Raw genomic sequence first — 19,303 nt, 5'->3', positions numbered from 1 at the left:
ACTTCCTGAAATTAGATTTACTGAAGGTAAGAAACTTGTATATCTAAGCTCAGACTTCCTTTCCTTGGCCTAAGGAATTCTAAGTTGACGTAGGATGGTTACTTTCTCTCAAGATTCCTTTAGCTGCCATTTTCCCCAAACAGATTTTTATTCAAAGCCAGAAATAAACCAAGTGCAGAAAGTCCCCCCATTGCATCTCTTTCCTTTGTGAGATTAAATTTCCACAAGGCAATTCAACAACTTTTCAGATATTTTGCCTTTAGTGGAGTGGGATTTTCATCTGATGCCTGTAAAGGCTTATGTCACTCCTCTATCTTGCCTGTCCCTATTAGCCGTCTGGTTACGAGGTCTCTGATGTAGTCCCTCTGATAACATTTCTGGTGTTCTCTCATTTCACTCTCATGCAGCTGCTTCCTCCATGCAACATCCTCAGGTTTGGGGATTTCCATTCAAGTGTATATCTTTTTCACGTATACTGCTCATCCCCAGTCCTCCAATTACAACTATTTATTCTGAACAGGATATATACCTTTCCACTGCCACATTCAAGTCAGGAATCACATCTCAACAAATCCCCATAAGACATAAGAGATTATGTTTACCAAATTCTGCTCATTTTTTTTTTTAAGTTCAGTTTGATAATTATTCATCTGAAAAATTTGTTGGTATATAGACAACTGAGAATATTAATGTTGTCCCCAGCCCATTTCTCTGGCATCTACTGGAAATTGCTGGGCAAGTCCGCCACTATTTTTCTTTCTGAACCATCACTTTTATGCTTCATTGTATCTAATATGGGTTTACGGTTTTATCTGAGTACTTTTCTCTTCCCTTCCACAATTCAATTGAACTAATAAACCACTTGATCAGGCTGACTGGTCTCCTGCCAACACCATCTTGCCAGTCTTATGAGATACAGTCCATCTCTTACTCGAAGCAGCCGGAAGAAGAGATGAAAACATCACTAACTCGAACCCAAACCCATTGCTGTTGAGTTGATTCCAACTCACAGTGACCCTATAGGACAGAGTAGAACCGTCCCATAGTGTTTCTAAGGCTGTAAATCTTTCCAAGCAGACTGTCACAGCTTTCTCTCACAGAGTGGCCGGTTGGTTTGGACTGCTGACCTTCTGGTTAGCAGCCAGGCGCTTAACTACGGCACCACCAGGGCTCCTTGAAAACATCACTAGTGCCCCAAACCACCCATTTTTCTACACAGAAATTCAGAGATGTTAAAGATACATTCCAGGTTTCATAAAGAGAATGAGAATTATTCTCATATCAACAGAAGTGGGCAGCACTCAGTGGACTTTATAAGTCTTGGCAGACTCTCAAGTCTCTGTTATATGCTGCCTGGGAATAAAGCACATTTCTCATTTAGCCGGGCCAAATGTGCATACTGTCACTTCAGCTCCCCACAGCTAGGGGACAAATCTGCCTCCTCCTGAAGGTGGCTCCTGGTGTCTTCTCTTTACCAGGAACTTCTTCAGAAGGTCCCAGTTCATCTTGTAGAAGGAGACCTGCATAACTACTGCAAGGGCCAGGTAGGTCTCTTTTTCTTTATCTTATTCTTCCCTTTCAGACTTCCAGCAATGCTTATGATTGCCCTCTTCATCCTTCAGAATTTTTTCTTTCTGATCCCTTCATATAATTGGAGCTTCAAAATATTCCAATATGCCTGGTAAGTGCTATTCCATTGCTAAATGGAAATCAACACGTGGGAGTGATAAAGAGGCACTCAATTGGATGCCCGCTGGCAGAGGGGCCCCCACACTATTCCCTGACAGAGGATTGAGGTCTCCTGACATTCCTTAGCTTTCAAGGAGGCAAGGAGATGCTGGATAGTATGTTGGCTCACAAAGACTTCTGGTTTTCAGGGACTCCGTAGCCATAGCATAATACTGGGAATACTCACCGCTCTTGAACGCTGGAGTCCTGGTGGCACAGTGGTTAACAGCTTGACTGCTAAACAAAAGGTAGGCAGTTGAAATCCACCAGCCACTCCTTGGAAACCCTATGGGGCAGCTCTACTCTGTCCTATAGGGTCACTATGAGTCGGAATCACCTCGATGGCAATGGGTTTGGTTCTTGCTGAAATCCTTAGCAATTCAATCGGTATGTACCCTTTTATACCTCTTGGTAAGTTAAGATTTATCAAGAAAACTGAAATTACAGCACTATTACCTTTCAGTTCTCTCCTTTTTCTGAAGCAGTATTGAACAAAAGAATGAGTTTAACATGAAGTTTACCACTTCGATGCCACTATCTGATAGAGTCAGGGATTGCATATTGAATTTAAGGTCCCATGGTTGCATATTATCCCAAGAATGCTTGAACACCATGCTTTGCAAATGTGATTGTTGTTGTTGTTAGGTACTGTTGAGTCAGTTCCAACTCACAGCAACCCTAGGTACAACAGAATGAAACACTGCCTGGTTCTGCGCCACACCCACAATTGTTATGCTTGAGCCCATTGTTGCAGCCAGTGTGTCAATCCATCTCATTGGGGGTCTTCCTCTTTTTCATTGACCCTGTACTTTACCAAGATGCTGTCCTTCTCCAGGGACTGATCCCTCCTGATAACATATCCAAAGTATATGAGACCTAGTCTCACCATTCTTGCTTCTAAGAAGCATTCAGGGCGTACTGCTTCCCAGACAGATTTGTTCATTCTTTTGGCAGTCCATGGTATAGTCAATATTCTTTGTCAATACCATAATTCAAAGGCATCAATTCTTTGGTTTTCCTTATTCATTGTCCAGCTTTCACATACACATAAGGCAATTGAAAACACGATGGCTTGGGTCAGGTGCACCTTGGTCCTTAAGGTGACATCTTTGCTTTTTAACACTTTGAAGAGGTCTTTTGCAACAGATTTGCCCAACGCAAATAGCTTGATTCCTTTACTGCTGCTTCCGTGGGTATTGATTGTTGATCCAAGTAAAATGAAATCCTTGACAACTTCAGTCTTTTCTTTTTTTCTCCCCTCTTCTCAGTGAGAGACAGCAGAGGACATTGGTTAAAGGCCTAAGTTCTGGAGCCAGATTTTAGAATAAAATATTGTTTTAGATACCTTCCTAGGTATATGACCTTGGGCAAGTTATTTAATCTCTTTGTCGATTTCTTAATCAATAAAATAGGAATAACTAGAGTACTTCATAGGCTTATTGTGAGGATTACATGAGTTAATTCACAAGCACATAGGCTAGTGCCTGGAACCCTGGCACCTCATGAGTACTTGATAAATATTAACTTTTATTATTAATTCTCTTCTTAATTAACACTAATTTATTAAACTCCATTTTAAATATCACCATCTCTGTGAAGCTTTCCATAATTACCCTAGGCAGAACTAATCCCTTTCACTCCTCTGAGTTCCCAAAGCATTTTGTACATATTTGATTGAACTGTAAATAATTTCTAACATGTGTCTTTTTCCCCTGCTAGATTATGAGCTCCATAAGGGTAGATTTCTTTCCTTCTTTCTTCCTTTTTTAATTCACGATATACACCCAGTTCCTAGCACAATTTCTGGATTGCAGGGAGTGCATAATAGATATATAGAATGCTACAACTCCATCGAGATTGCAAGAATCCCTGAGCCTTGGACCATGTCTTGTATGCCTTTGGAATCTCTCACAGTCCTTAGCACGCTGCTGGTCACATAATACTTGCTAATTGGCTGATATTGAAACTGCCTACTTCTGAAGCCACAGACCATTAAATCATATTTGAGGCATCTGAAAGGAAAAAAGAACAAAAGATGAGATCTATTGAGCATGGCTTGCTTAGAAATAATATTGTCACATTCATAACCAGGGAAGATGTGGTAGATTAGAAACTTGAATGCATCACTGAAAAACCTGTTCAAACACGAGGGGCTTAGTTAAGTTTGTGGGGCACTAGGGCTCTTTTTATAGCAGATGGGGAATAATATACTGTGGTAGCAGAGAGGATAAACAGAACAGCGTCATGGAGTTTAAACTATTGAACAGAGGGATCTATAAAGAGGCCAGCCGAGAGGAGGGAAGAAACAAGCTAAAATAAACAGATGGGTGGACATGGAAAATATTAAGCACGAAAACAGACAACCCAGGCCCTCCAGGAAAAAGGAAAAATGGTATGTCAGGAACGGAAAAAACTCTGTAGGGAAATCACAAAAATAATAAAGCAGCAGCAGAGAGAAGTACATAGGGTGCCTGGGTATGTGTGCTAGGGAGAAAAAACAGAAAAGAAAAGAGGGCGAGATACAATCCCTGATTGCACACGCAGAGAAAAAATGACTCTTAAAGGGAACGTTGCTGTTTAATTCAATGGTGACTGAACAGCCACACAGCCAGATCATCCAGATGGGGTCTGAAATAATGGGCAAAGGGGCAGGGGACTCATTATGAAAATGACAATAACTGTGGCTCTTTACATTTGAATAGAACTGAGCTGTGTACAATGCTTTTGCACACATCATTTCATTTAAAACAATAGAATCGGGGCCTTTCTGACATTATCTAGTATTTATTCTCTCTCCTGCCAATCTCTCTCCTGGGTTGTTACAATCGCCTCCTAACTGGTCTCCCTGTTTCTGACCTTGCCCCTCTAGGGTCTTGTATCAACACCACAGCCAGAATGATCCTTTGAAAAATTAAGTCAGATCATGTCACTCTTCCTTTCAGAAAGCCTTCCACGTTTCCTGTCTGGGACTTTCTCATCTCAGAGTCTCTGCACTTTCTGTTCCCTCTGAATGGAACGGTCTCCCCTTAAATAGCCACATCATTCACTCCCTCCCTTTTTCAGGTGTTTGCTTAAATGCCATTTAATCAGGCAGGTTTTCCCTGACCAGCCCCTCCAGCAATTCCTATTCTCCTAACCTTGCTTTATTTTCTCCGTAACACTTGCCACCATCTGACATAGTATGTATTTACTTGTTGATTTGTTTGTCTGTTTCTGCCTGCTAAAATGTAAGCTGGAATTTTTTTTTGTTCACTACTGAATCACTAGTGACTGTAAGAATGTTGGAACACAGTGGGTGTTCATTAATAGTTGTTGAGTGGATGAATGACGACATGAATGTATGGATGAATACGACAATTGTTGTCAACTAGAAATTCAGAATGTCACTGGTCGGATGTGAAAGACAAAATGAAACAATACAAGATGGGCTGTCAAAATGATCTGTGTTTTCTGATTCTCTAGGCCACTTCCTCATTTGTAAGATTTCTTCCTTTTCTGGTTTCTTGACACCACCATTTTTTTCTGGTTCTTCTTCTATTTCTTTGATTACTTCTTCTCATTTGCTTTCCCAGTACTTCCTACTCCATCATAAGAGTATTAGTTTAAAAGAAATAAACAAATACATGTGAAGTTTCTATCTTGTGTCTGGCATACAATAGGTAGTTAAAAACATCAGTTCTTTCTTTTTATACTTTCCAGTACTTCCCTGGGGTCCATCGATTTCTGTATGCTCAAATATAAATTTTTTTAAATCTCATACCAAAAAGAAATAAAAACCCATCAAACTAAAAAACTGTAAGAAAACCCTGACTCATTGTCTGTTATTTTCTTTATCTCAGTTAGATGATCAAAAATTGAATCATTTTAGTCTCTTTGTTCTCAACTCCTCACTTTCCCTTGCCCCTCAATGTAATATGAGAATTGCTAAGTCTTAGAGATAAAATTAACAAGCCTATCAATTTTATCTCTGATTCTTTATCACCATGGCCACTCCCCAAATCTGGTACCTCAGTATGGCTCACCTGGAGCATTCCCTTTTCCCCTTACCTTTCTAATCCCTACCTAGTCTAGGCTGTCTGTCGTTGTTAGCTTCATGGAGTTACCCTCAACTCAGAGTCCTGTTCCATCCCCATTATCTGTTGCAGATTAGATCATTGTGACCCACCGGGTTTTCAATGGCTTTTTGGAAGTAGATCACCAGGCCTTTCTTCCTAGTTCATCTCAGTCTAAAAACTTGGCTGAAATCTGTTCAGCATGATAGCAACACACAAGCCTTCATTGACAGATGGGTAGTGGCTATGCATGAAGTGACTGGCTGGGAACTGAACCTGCTTCTCCCGCATGGAAGATGAGAACTCTACCACTGAATCACCAATGCCGCTACCTAGTCCATGTTGTTTTTATTCTTGTTGTATATTGGCGAGTCGATTCCAACTCATGGCACTCCTTAAATGTCACTTCCTAGGGAGTCCTCCCTTGGTGTCTTCAATCTAAATCAGGCATCAGTGTGAAAGAGTCTTCATATAGCCTGTATTTTTTCTATGAGCTCATACCATAAATACAATTGTCTAATTATTAGTGTTATTCTTTTCATAATACCTGCCTCTTGCTATATTCTGTCTGCTTTATGTGGACAGAGGCTGTGCCTGTTCTGCTGATTGTACTGTATAGGTAGATAGCCCCGGTGGCTCAATGCTAACTGAAAGCTTAGTGGCTCGAACCCACCTAGTGGCTCTTCGAGAGAAAAACCTAGCAATCTGCTTCCGTAAAGATTACTGCCAAGAAAACCCTATGGAGCTGTTCTACTCTGTCACATGGGGTCTCTTTGAGTCCAAAACCAACTCCACCAAAAACCTGAAAAACCCACTGCCATCGAGTTGATTCTGACTCATGGTGACCCTATAGGACAGAGCAGAACTGCCCCATAGAGTTTCCAAGGAGCACCTGGCGGATTTGAACTGCTGACCTCTTGGTTAGCAGCCGTAGCACTTAACCGCAATAACAACAGTGTAGACAGATACACGTTGGTTACCTCTTGGTGGTAATAAAGATTTCCTGGAAAGTAAGTGGTCTCCTTCAAATCCTTCTATTTGGTTAGCCTTTAGAACTTTTTGTATTCCTGCTTTCATACTTGATGTCATGTTATTGGATAAAATGGAAACGGACAGCCACATTAACCTCTTATCTCTGTCAGTTTGTCCAATCCTACATAATAACTAATAGTAGGTAGCACTTATTTAGCACTTATTTGGTTCAGGCACCATGCCAAAAGCACTTTACCTAATAATGTTTCTATTATCTCCAATTTACAGATTAGTGAACGGAGGCAAGGATATGCAGCTACTAAAAAACAGTCATAATTTGAATCCAGACAGTGTGACACAGTAATCAAATGCTGAATCCAGGACACTTTTATTACTGTAATATGCTAAAATTTTACCAACTTTGTTACGTGTTTTGGTAAAGGAAATAGCTTTGAAATTTAATATCACTTATATTTTAAACTAAATTTGCCTAAAATTTTTAATTCTATTTTATTTAAATAAGACTTTTTTATGGTCACTTTCTTTAAACATCACTACTAATTAAAATGACACTGGTAAGTCCAAAATCAGTTTCATTAAACGCATATAGGTAGTAGAGGTACAAAATCCTAAGAGGTGTCCCTCTGTTTACCCAAGATGTCTTTATGTATGGTCCTGACTCGAATTCTTTCCTATTTGCCAAGGGCCTAGCTTGATTAATCACACTCTTTCTGGTAATTTCAGCTATTCTCTACTAGAATATAAGCACTCTCAAGCCTAGATTATCTTAACACAAACAAACCCTCTACTCCATTCCTTTTTCTTACCACTTTCCTTTCCATCTTTCTCAATTTCCGGAAAGAGTAGACCACAGGTAGTGTTGTTACTTTTCCCTGAGCTCATCAACTTCCTACAAAGACCACCTTCCCCTACCTTTTCTATCTGGATAATATCAAGAAGAAAAACGGGTATATTAAATATATTTCAAAGCAACAAATCAGCATTGTCATACAAGAAACATTTTCATCTTTACAGAAGAATTAAAGTCTTATCTTAGATCTTGGTTTAAAGTAAGGGACTTAGCACCAAGAATTCTGAATGTTATTAGAAGTTTTTATTTGCAAAGTTTTGTTGTTCTTTTTTTTTTTTTTTAAACTCTTCCTTCTTGAACCAAGAATTACTTAAGGTGTAAAACTTTCCTAGAAATTTTCTTTTTAGAAATTGTCTATTAAAACGTTGTCTAATCCATTTCTGGTTCACAAGAAATTTCTTGCCCTTGGAGTTTTAGCAAATTTTGAAAGGCTATAAATTTGAATGTAAAGTAAATGATGAAATTTATGGTAAATTTTTGTCATAGAATAGTGATTTGAGAGATAGGAAAAACCTCTTTAAAAAGCAAATATTGGGGTGTTGGGATTGTTGTTTACTTGGGAAAAAGTTATTACCATACCCATGATTTTAGAGTAAAGCAAATTTTAGATTAATTAAATAGTTAAAAGTAAAAATTAAAACCCTAAAAGAACTATATTGGGGTGAATATTTATATGATGTTATGGTAAAGAGGGCTAAACAATGCAAAGAAAGAAAGAAATCACAAATTAAACTTTTGCCAGATGTGAATACATAAAATTAAAACTTCTGTGTGTGTGTATATATATATATATATATATATTTACCATAATACAAATTGTGAGAGAAATTGCAACCTTAGAAAAATAAATTTGAAGCATACTTGAATGCTATTACTTTTAAAATATATTTAAAAATTTACCAAAAAAAATTGTAAGACAAAACAAGGACAAATACTCCAGCAAAAAAACCAGTCAAGCGAACAGCAGATTCACAAAAGAAGAAATACAAAGATCAAGAAAAATACATAAAAATGTGCTGATCTCAACTATTTAGGCATTCAAAATTAAACCAAAAGGTACCCCTCCTTGACCATTACATTGGCAAAAATTAAAAACAAATTCATTATTGGTGACAGTCTAAGAAACCGGGCTCTTTACATTTTTGGGAGGAATGTAAATTTGCACACTCTTCCTGGAGAATAATTTGGCAATAAGTATCAAAATTCACTGCTAAAATTTCACTACTTGTGATTTCTCTTAAAAAAATCATAAGAGGTCTACACAAAGGTTTTTATACAAAGACAGTTATAATAACATTATATAAAATTCTGGAAAAAACTTAGAGATTTAAAAATAGTTAATTTAAAATCAGTAATGATATGTACATATTAAGGAATACTATGTGCGGCGGTTAAGGTTGTGTGCCAACTTGGCTAGGCCATGATTCTCAGTGGTTTGACAGTTACAATATAATCGGCAGTTGTGTAACCACCTCCACAATGAGATCTGATATAGTCACCTCCATGATGAGATTGGCTATGAGCAGCCAATCAGTTCAAAGAGAGTTTCCTTGGAGGTGTAGCCTGCATCCAATATACATGGACTTTGTGCCAAACCTTGCTGGCTTTTGTTCTGCTCTGGATCCTGCATTCGGCTCATCATCTTCTAACCTCTGGTTCTTGCGACTTGAGCCAGATAACTTGAGTAAGAAGTCTTTTCTGCTGATCTTGTGTTTGTTAGTTCCTGCAGCTACATGAGTCAAGAGAAGCCTCTAGCCTGACGCCTGACCCATGGACTTAGGCCTCTCCAGCCTCTATAACCACATGAGCCATTTCCTTGATACAAATCTCTCTTTCTGTATGTATGTGTGTATGTGTATATATATATATATATACATACGCTTCACTGGCTTTGCTTCTCTAGAGAACCCAGCCTAAGACACTATGAAACCATTAAAACATTAAAAAGTAATACATAAATCATTATAATATTTTATGTAAAAAAAAATGTACAGAGTATGAGAATCAACATTATTTTGCTTAATTTAAAATAGCACATTAAGGACCAACCCAAACCTGTTGCCATCAAGTTGATTCCGACTCATAGTGACACTATAGGACTGAGTAGAACTGCCCCACAGGGTTTCCAAGGAGTGGCTGGTGGATTTGAACTGCCGACCTTTTGGTTAGCAGCTGAGCTCTTAACTACTGCCACCAGGGCTCCAGAAAAAGGACCAGATTTTATAAATCTAAATTTTAAGAGTGGTTAAGTCAAGGTAGTATGATTATAGGTAATTTTTATATTAATCATTGTGCTTTTAACATTAAAATAAAAAAAATGAAAATAGGAAGATGGGGGAATATATAATATAGTTGAATAGGTCACTATTGGTAAAACTATGACTCTAGAAATTGAGGGTCATCTGAAGTCAATATGAACCCACAAATGTCTCTAGAGGATAAAAACAGAGCCCTACACCTTTCTTCTTCCTTTAGACACACACTCTCTTCCATTCTATATTAAGCCTTATTGAAAGCAAGATGAGGTGAACAGCCATTTGTTATTAAAAAAAAAAACTAATTCCTCATTTGTTCAAACAACAAATACTTTCCCTTTCCCCCCACTTAAAAAAAAAAAAAACAGAAAGCCACACATGCAACATTATCAGCTACCTTACTAGAAATGACAATAGATGGAATGGGTATGGATATCCCAATAAGAAGGTCAAGGTAGTGGAAAAGCCACAGAATTTAAGAAAAATCTCCAACATCAGCCTCTTAATCTGTTGACACTGATGTGGTCTTTAGATGCTGTGAAGATGGTACTTACAATGTCCTGTGGTTTATGTAACATATAGCACCAAGGGTACTTCAATATGAATAATTTCTAGAGTAACACATTTCAGGAGAGGAATATAAAACTGTACAATTTTTAATAAGACTCCATATCCTTCCTTGATACTTTTTTAAAACCTCTCTTTCCTGACTTCATATTTCTTTTGTTTATTCACTTCTGCTGTGTTGGATAGTTCCTTTGGATTAGTGATCTGCCAATTTTACTTCAACTATAGTAGGTTTTTTTTGTTTGTTCTAATTTTGTTTTACTTCTAGGTTATTGACACACCCCCTGAAAGAAGAGAGAACTAGAAAAGGGCAAAATGCTTTTAAAATCATCTTGTACTTTTTAAATATATAAATAATATATTTCTTTTGAAATTTTTATATATAAGAACAAGACTCCTAGAGTTGAAGGTTTTACATTTAATTTACATTTAATTGAAATTACCAGAACTGGAAGAATTCTCACTTAACTAAAACAACCTTAGGCAAACATGACGAAGAAAGGTTTGGCAAGGGCTATGGGATCTCGCTTCCTCTTTCCTGTGAGTACACAGTTCATCCTTTTAGTAGCACACAAATAATTTAAGGGAAACAGCTCAAGAGACCATTTGGGGGCTATTAGGCTGTTAGAAGTTGCAAGTGTTCACTTTATTTGGAATTATGGTATTGAAGTGCGGGTGGAGTCTGTGTTCAGCCCCTTTCATTTTTCCTTTCGGAATTCTGCAGGGCTTAAATTTTCCTACATTAAGTCTAAACTTCACTCTTCAGCATAGGACACATTTTTTTTTCCCCCTTACGGTAGAGGAAATTCTTAAGGATTCCAATCCTTATTTGACTGCTAGAGAGAAATCCCGATGAGGTCCACCTGTGAGCACCTCAGAATGAGATTTTTCAGCTGATGTTTATGATAGAAGATGGAAATGTTGTCTATTGTCACCAAATAGAGAAGAACAAATTTTAGTAACTTCAAGCCTCATTTCAGCGATGGTGATTTCAGAGAGACTATCAGCCAATTGGGAGTCACCGGGTGGTGCAAATGGTTGATGAGCTTAACGACTAACCAAAAGCTTGGAGGTTCGAGTCTATCCAAAGGCACCTCAGAGAAAGACCCAGTGATCTCGTTCCAAAAAATGAGCCTTTGAAAACCGTATGGAGCACAGTTCTACTCTGATACTCATGAGGTCTCCGTGATTTGGAATCAACATGATAGCAACCGTTTGTTTCCCCACCCCACTAACAGCTTTAAACAATTACATTGGGGCGGGGGGGCGCTGGTGAACGTGGCTGTAAAAGGGCAGTATGAGGGATTCATAGAGTGATGGAACTATTCTGTATCTTAACTGTGGTAGTGGATACACGACACTACATGCAATAAAATTACACAGAACCAAATACACACACACACACACACTCGTGCGAGCACATACACACAAATGAGTAGAAGTAAAACTGGGGAAATTTGAATAGGACCAGTAGATAGTATCTGTGTCAATAGCCTGGTTATGATGTTGTACTACAGTTTTGTAAATTGTTACCCCTGGCAAAAATCTGGGCAAAGGGTACAAGAGGCCCCTCTCTATTATTTCTTATAACTGCATATGAATCTACTATTACCTAAAATTTTTTTTAAAAAGTTTAATAAAGAAGGTAAGACAGGGAGCAAAGGCCCTGAGACCGGAGGGTGCCTGTTTGAGAAATAGCAGAGACTGCTGTGGTTAGAGGAGAAGCAAGTAAAAGAGAAATAGACTATACTATCAGGGAGGTAATAGGGGGTTGAGTGTAGAACCTAGAGATTTAAAAAGACAGAGAACAGAGGGGCCCCCAAATCTGCAAACAAAGTAACAAGAAATGGGCCAGGGCACAGAAACAAAGCCATTCCCCAGAACAGTAGGGCAAGGTATCTAAAAATAGCCCACAAACTTCTTTAAAGTTGCCTTTCAGAAGCAGCTGGAGAAGACCAGGCCCAGGGACATGGGCAGAACATCCACCTGTGACCACTGTGTGCGCTTCCACCAGGGGCAGTGAGGGGCTGCAACCCCAGCCGGGGAATCGAACCCGGGGAGTGGGAGGCTGCGTAGGCGCAACACCCCATAATAAGTCCTGCTACAAATCCCAGAGGCCTCCAGGACAGGAGCCATCTTGGAAAGCTGCTGTGCGTGCACCTTAGTTAACATATCCCTGCCTGTGTCTACGAATAGACATGAATCTTTTCCCGCTCAAGAACTTTTAAAAACTCCGGCCTGTCTTTTGTTCTGTGAGATGAGGGTATGCGTTGTTGCTCTAGGCCCTCCTCATCTCCTCTTGCAAGCCTCTTCAGTTAAGCTTTACTCATGTGGAAAGCTATGTGCCTTACCTGCTCATTCTTGACCAGTGAGAGGCAAGAACCTTATTCCGGTAACAAAGGTAATACAAAACAATTTCATCTTGATATTTTTTGCTATTACCCAGAAAAATAATCTCCTGAGAGCCAAACCAAGTTACAGGGTTTTCAGAAGCCAAACCAGAGGAATTTGCTCAAAAAAAAACTAAGGTACCATCACTGCTGTACATACTGTATCTTGACCATTTAGTTGTGTTGAATGACTAATATAAGATCCCTTGGAATTAATTTCAGATTATAATAATTTTTAAATGACTATGAGAATACAAGGAATTCACCATAATATTTCCTGACACATTTAATACATAGCAAATTTCTGTGGAAGGCATATTTGACAATGTTCTAAAAAGTCTAAAATATACAAATAAAAGAGATCATCCTATAATTTATTTTCTACTACAGTCAGAATTTTTTAAACTTTCAGTATGTTTCTAATACAAACTTAGTGATAAAATGACATAATAAGTATTTAAACTATATATATTTCAACAGTAAGATGAAGAAAACCAAACCCATTGTCAGCAAGTTGATTCCGACTCATAGCAACCCTCCCTACAGGACAGAGTAGAGCTGCCCCACAGGGTTTCCAAGGAGTGGCTGGTGGATTCGAACTGCCGACCTTTTGGTTAGCAGCCTAGCACTTAACCACTATGCCACCAGGGCTCCATGATATATATATTTGGCTTAAGGTTTACCTTGATGGCAGGAATAGGCTTTTTGGGGACAAAATATTTTCTTTCAAGTGGTGAAAAAGCTGCATTTTGCTCCTTCAGTCTAATCTTGTTCTCTGCTATGATTTTCTTGCGCTGCTCAAGGTAAGGTCCAAAACTTGGCAGTTTCTGAAAGGAAAACACACAAACAAGAAATCATGTTAGACATAAAAGAAAAAATGTGAAAATAAAAGTAGATAAATATTATCAATATTTATGATAATGTGTTTTGAGATTTTGTCCATATACTGTAACAAGGCTCTCATTTGTTCTTGGGCCACTAGTCTCCTAGGTATCAGATTCTGTTAATTATTTAAAAAAAAACACAAAAGCACGATATCTTTACCACATCCCACCCAGTGTCGTCATATATAAGTGTTAATATCCCACTCCCACTGCCATGGAGTCGATATACAAATGTTAATTAAAATGCATTCCTAAATGGAATAAAGTTCACAATGCTAAGCCAAATCCATTCACTTAAAACAATAGCTGTTAGTTAAACCATTTGTTCAGTTTCTAGACACAGACGGTGAAACCTATTGATGCTTTTTTTTTTTTCCTTCATCAGGTTTTTAGCACAATATAGACACAGCCATAGTCCTTGACAAATGCTTTTGTCGATAGCAAAGGTACTTTGCCAAAGTTCTAATCTGTATCTCTATTTTATTGTGTTCAAATTCTTACTATGTCTCTTCAAATATTGTAACTAATGTTGATTGCAATTTACTGGAATGGCTGAAAAACAAAACGGTAAAAATATTGATTTCCCTGTACAGAAAACAAATTTATTTTGCATGAAGAAGGCAAAAATAGAAAGAAAAAGCAGAGGAAACATCACAGTGCTGAAATAAACTCCATCAGTATTCAAAATCACATTATGGAGCTTTAAATCTCAAGGTTATTCAATTGTACTTTGCTAAGTTCATTTAGAAAGATACCTGTGCATCATGGAAAATGCTAAGTGGTTTCAAGTTAACGCAGAAATGCCCTTATACCATTCATTATCCCACAATTATTTCCTCTTCACTTAGTTCTTCCCCTATTCTAGAACCTTTGATCTTTACTTTTTACTGACACATACTGCTGATGACAGACACCACTGAATTTCAAATGTTTTATGTCAGCCTGTAACCTGGAATGGCTAGGTCTCTTTTATATGTCTGCAGAAATACCTCTCTCTCTTGCAGAGTAAAGCACATTTATCTAGGTGACGGAGGTTTGGAAAACTGTAGCACTCCAAGGTCATCCTGATCTCTGACCTAGCAAGTGCTTCGGTAAAAAATCACACTGGTTTCAAAACACTGGCCTCCACTTGCCAGGTTGCATAATGCTCCAGGTAAATGAGTTTTCTGGTTTTCTTGAGTTCTCAGTAGAGCAGGTAAACTAAACTGAAACCATGCTCCACAATCAAGCCAAACTGCAAACTGCAACTGTAAATTTATATTGGCAAAGAACATATTTATTGGAAATAGCTAGGATTCTACTTGTTATCAATTATTTGTGATTATGTCAACAAGTCAAGCAAATGGAAGCAACGTTATGAATACCAAATTAAACTAGAACTACGTACTTCATCTCAGTATCATAATGCTTTCCTAATTTTTTTTATGATACAGTGGAGGGAGAGCATTTTGCATCTGTTTTTACACACAGAACAAGTGATGCTGACTTGTTAAAATAATAAAATAAATAAAATTTTAAAACAAATCTTCAGTACTTATCAAATAAGCCTTCTTAATACAGAAAAGGTAATGCTTGTTTGAAAAATCCTCTTATGAAATGACTTTTTTCCTGGGGCAGATGAGGGGTTAGAGATTATAGCTGGTACCAAAGACAGGCCCTTGGGTTCCAGATAACACCTCATAAGGTGACAAACACATGTTCACATGATATAAATCTTGTCAGAATGTCATTCTCTCCACAGCTCTCATACATCAAGGGTACCTAAATCCTCATCTCAAATTCTTGAAGATTATAAAGAATGGGGAAATGTTGAAATACATGATCTCTGGCTCTAGTAGATCCCTCATTCTAGCAAGCTACTTGGGAAATGGAATCATTACTGGGTTTCCCTGATTGGGTCTTACCTTAGGCAATGTCATCTAGTTCTACCTAAGAGTTTCATAAATGCTGTTAAAAAGAACACATTCTTAGAATTTTTATCTATATTCTCTTAAGTAGATTAGAGGAGAATATTTTTTTTTCCACTAATATTCTTTTTATGCAAACAGAAATAAAGAATGTTGTTAAATTTAACTTTAATTATTATTATTTGCAATTCCCTTGATTCTGAACAGGATACAGTCTGGGTAAGCCTCTGAAAGCCTTATACTTTCCGTAATTTTTTGCTGTAATTTTTTGACCACATTTACCATACATAAGTTTGTCATGCAGCCTTTGTATGGCTAACAGTGAAATCACTCTCATGTGCTCATCTTTTTAAATTAGCCCTAAGGAGAGCATCTCCATTTAATGTCAAGATTGCTATAGGGTTTTCTTTTAGCATTGGTTAGAAGAATCAGTGGAATAAAAGGAAAACTGTTGCTAAATTTTTCTTTAAACTGAAAATACAAAAAAAAAAAAAATCAGTAACCATTTCCTCAACCTTTCAACACATTTCTCCACATCAGGTAGACTCCATTTGTGTGGGGTCCCTTCTGGAGATCCCAGAGGCTGAAGTGGAGTGTTAGTTTCCAAAGCTTCCAGGTTGCCATAGGCATTTTGCTTTCCTCACTAGTTTGAGAAAATTAAGTGTGGCATAGTGGCTAAGAGCTTGGCTGCTAACCAAAAGGTTGTCAGTTCGAATCCACCAGCTGCTCCTTGGAAACCCTGTGGGGCAGTGCTACTCTCCCCTATAGGGTCACTATGAGTAGAACTGACTCAATGGCAATGGGTTTGTGTTTTTTTGTGTGTGTGTTTATACTCAAGTGGCTTTAGGATTTTGAGGTACTGACCATTTTAAGTTTTCTGAAAACATAGAAGTTCAATTCTTCCTGGCACCACAGAATCAGCTCTACATGTACTGCATTTAGGCATACATTTGTGTTATGATCATGCCCCCAAACATCAAACCAAAGCCAAGCAAAACAAAACAAAGATGAAAATGAGTGCATAGTTGGTCACTGTGTATGTGTGCAATCAGTGGTGATTAATAAAGCATTTAGTTCAAATCTCTGCCTGAACATACAGCTAATTGATTTTCTATTGCAGGAGGGGAAGCAGCAGGGCCTGAAAGAGCCAGCAGCAGGAGATTTTCCTCTTCATTCACTATTTTCCCACAGAAAAAGTTGTAGCCTGCGGTAACTCAAAGCATGAGAGATTTTGAGCGTTATGCTATATTTCTTAAACAAAGGAAAAAGTTCTTTAGGACTATCAAAAGCTGCTGTGTAACTGATGAACTGAACAAAGCTCAGAAATGGTGTGATTTTTGTTTCAATAGTTTCACCCGGGATACATCATTGATGAATTTGTTCTCACCAGGAAAGCTAAATCCAACTCATTTAAAGATAACAGTATCTCACGCTAAAACTGTCTCTCTCCAGATATAAAAAGCATTACATTGCCGATAGAAAAGTGACAACATAATGAATCAACAATGATACCTTAAGCCAGCAAAGCTTTAAGGTAAAGAAGTCTATTTGGATTATAATTTATTCATGGATCAATCTAAAGGTAATTGAGCATATTATGAAGTAGAAAAGGGTTCTTGTTCCTAATAGAAACAGGCACGGGTGTCTTCCAGTTTAAATTGCATAATTTTTACGAGAATGGCAGCAAGTTGGTTAATAGGACTGGTCTATAGTGCTGTAATGGATCAACTCTATTTTCCTAATCATACTCTCTTATCTGATTGGAAACAATAACAGCAAGAAAAGTAATTACTTTGATATCTAAATGGTAATAAGTGGAAAGATAAAAGGATTTCAGGTTTATACTGAGTGCAGTGTGCGTGTATGTGTGTGTGTGTGTGTGTGTACACTGAAAGACTGAGGGATAAATTTGACATAAAGGATAGATATTTCACAAGTATATAAAAGTAGAGCTCTTTTAATTTTTTTTCGAAAGACACGTTCCACTTATATTAAAAAAAAACTCGTTGTAGAGTCAGTTGTGACTCATAGTGACCCCATAGGACACAGTAGAACTGCCCACAGAGTTTCCGAGGAGCAGCTGGTGAATTCGAACTGCCGACCTTTTGGTTAGCAGCTGAATGCCTAACCATAGTGCCATCAGGGCTCCACACATATGACATAGATACATTATTTATCCATCTTTTCTACTTATTCAACAAATACAACATTGACTGCCTACTCTGCATCAGGAACTGTCCTGTACTAGGTGAAAGACTAATTTCCATAAGGTATGTGTACATTTATCATTGTTATTAATTTTATAAATATCTCGATATTAATGAAGAGTTTGTGTCAGATTGAATTATATACCAAGTGTACCCAGTTATTGTGGCTATCTAAAGGCATGATACACCAAATTCTTTGGAAAACTGAATTCAATCAAATGACCAACAATTAGAGAGAAAAATGAGGAAAATAAAGCTTCAAAGAACTGATCCTTAAAAAAAAAAAAAAGAAGCCAGTTGGAGTACTTATTGAATATGTAAAATATAAAACGTAGGTGCAGTATGGCATGATGGCTAGGAGCATGAATTCTCCTAATCTGTTTCATCATCTGTTAAATGGGTCATTGTGAGGCTTAAATGAAGTAATCCATGTACGTTCCTAAACTCACACACACATTTTAATCACTACGCACTCAGCATGATGCAAGGTAGCATGGGAGATCGAGACAAGGGGTTTCTTCTCTGTTCTGTACTGTCTGAATTCAGTAACTTTTCATGCTTCCTCTCGCCAATTATGAGAGTAATCAATTGTTTAAATTTCACTCTGTTTTTTATTTCAAAATCAGCTTTAGCATGGCTTGTATTCACAAACTCAGATATTCCCCATGAGTAATTGGTATGCAATTCTTAATCACTGATACAATAGCAAGCAATTTTTCATGATATTATTAAATTTGGAAAGTGGAAAAGAAAGACGAGACAGAAAGAGGAAGCCCATCTATACATTACATGTTATTAGGATACGATATGGAGTCCAGTGGTGTAAATTGGGACACTGGAGTTGGACATGCAAAATCTATGAAATTAATAAAATATGACTTACCTTAATCTGATAAATTTAAGCATACAACTTTTGCTCAATCTATGTCTAAATAAGTCAAAACGACAATCATGTTTCATAGTGAAAAGTAGAAAGCCAACATTAGTATAATGGACAGGGTACTGACTTAGGAGTCAAATATGTATAAGAATCCCAGATTTGCACTCATTAGTATGACTATCAGCCAACATTCTGCTACTAATTTTGCTCTTCAATTAAATGAAAATAACAGTATCTAACTCCCAGTTTTGGTATACACATTAAATGAGATAATGTTTGTAACATACATGCCTGCTGATTTATTCCCATCAGTAACCTTAACTGCTTATCTTACATTGTGTACCATACTTTTTTTAATTACATGATTTCTTACATATCCTCTCTGCTTAGAATGCCCCCATCCTTCCCTTTCCTGGATACATGCCCATTTGGCTGCTTAGTCTCACTGAATCTTCATAGCATCTACTCAGCTCACAGTTCCCCAGAGTACCCTGGACATATTTCAGTCCTTGCACTTAGTGAACTGTCTTATCACTATTAACTTATGTCTCTATCTTCCCCACTTGAGATCCTAGAAAGATGGTTTTGAT

General features: G+C 37.7%; 1 protein-coding gene across 1 annotated transcript in view; it reads right to left on the bottom strand.

Annotated features, from left to right (window-relative positions):
• Positions 1–19,303, bottom strand: part of DPYD (dihydropyrimidine dehydrogenase) — a 972,677-nt gene that overhangs the window by 10,655 nt on the left and 942,719 nt on the right. The window contains exon 21 of the mRNA XM_010598084.3: positions 13,519–13,662. Coding sequence (XP_010596386.1) covers positions 13,519–13,662 — 144 coding nt within the window. The remainder of the gene's footprint in view (positions 1–13,518; positions 13,663–19,303) is intronic.

The sequence above is a fragment of the Loxodonta africana genome, chromosome 3 (assembly GCF_030014295.1).
Source record: "Loxodonta africana isolate mLoxAfr1 chromosome 3, mLoxAfr1.hap2, whole genome shotgun sequence".
Taxonomy (NCBI): domain Eukaryota; kingdom Metazoa; phylum Chordata; class Mammalia; order Proboscidea; family Elephantidae; genus Loxodonta; species Loxodonta africana.
This window is presented reverse-complemented; position numbering and strand designations above follow the sequence as displayed.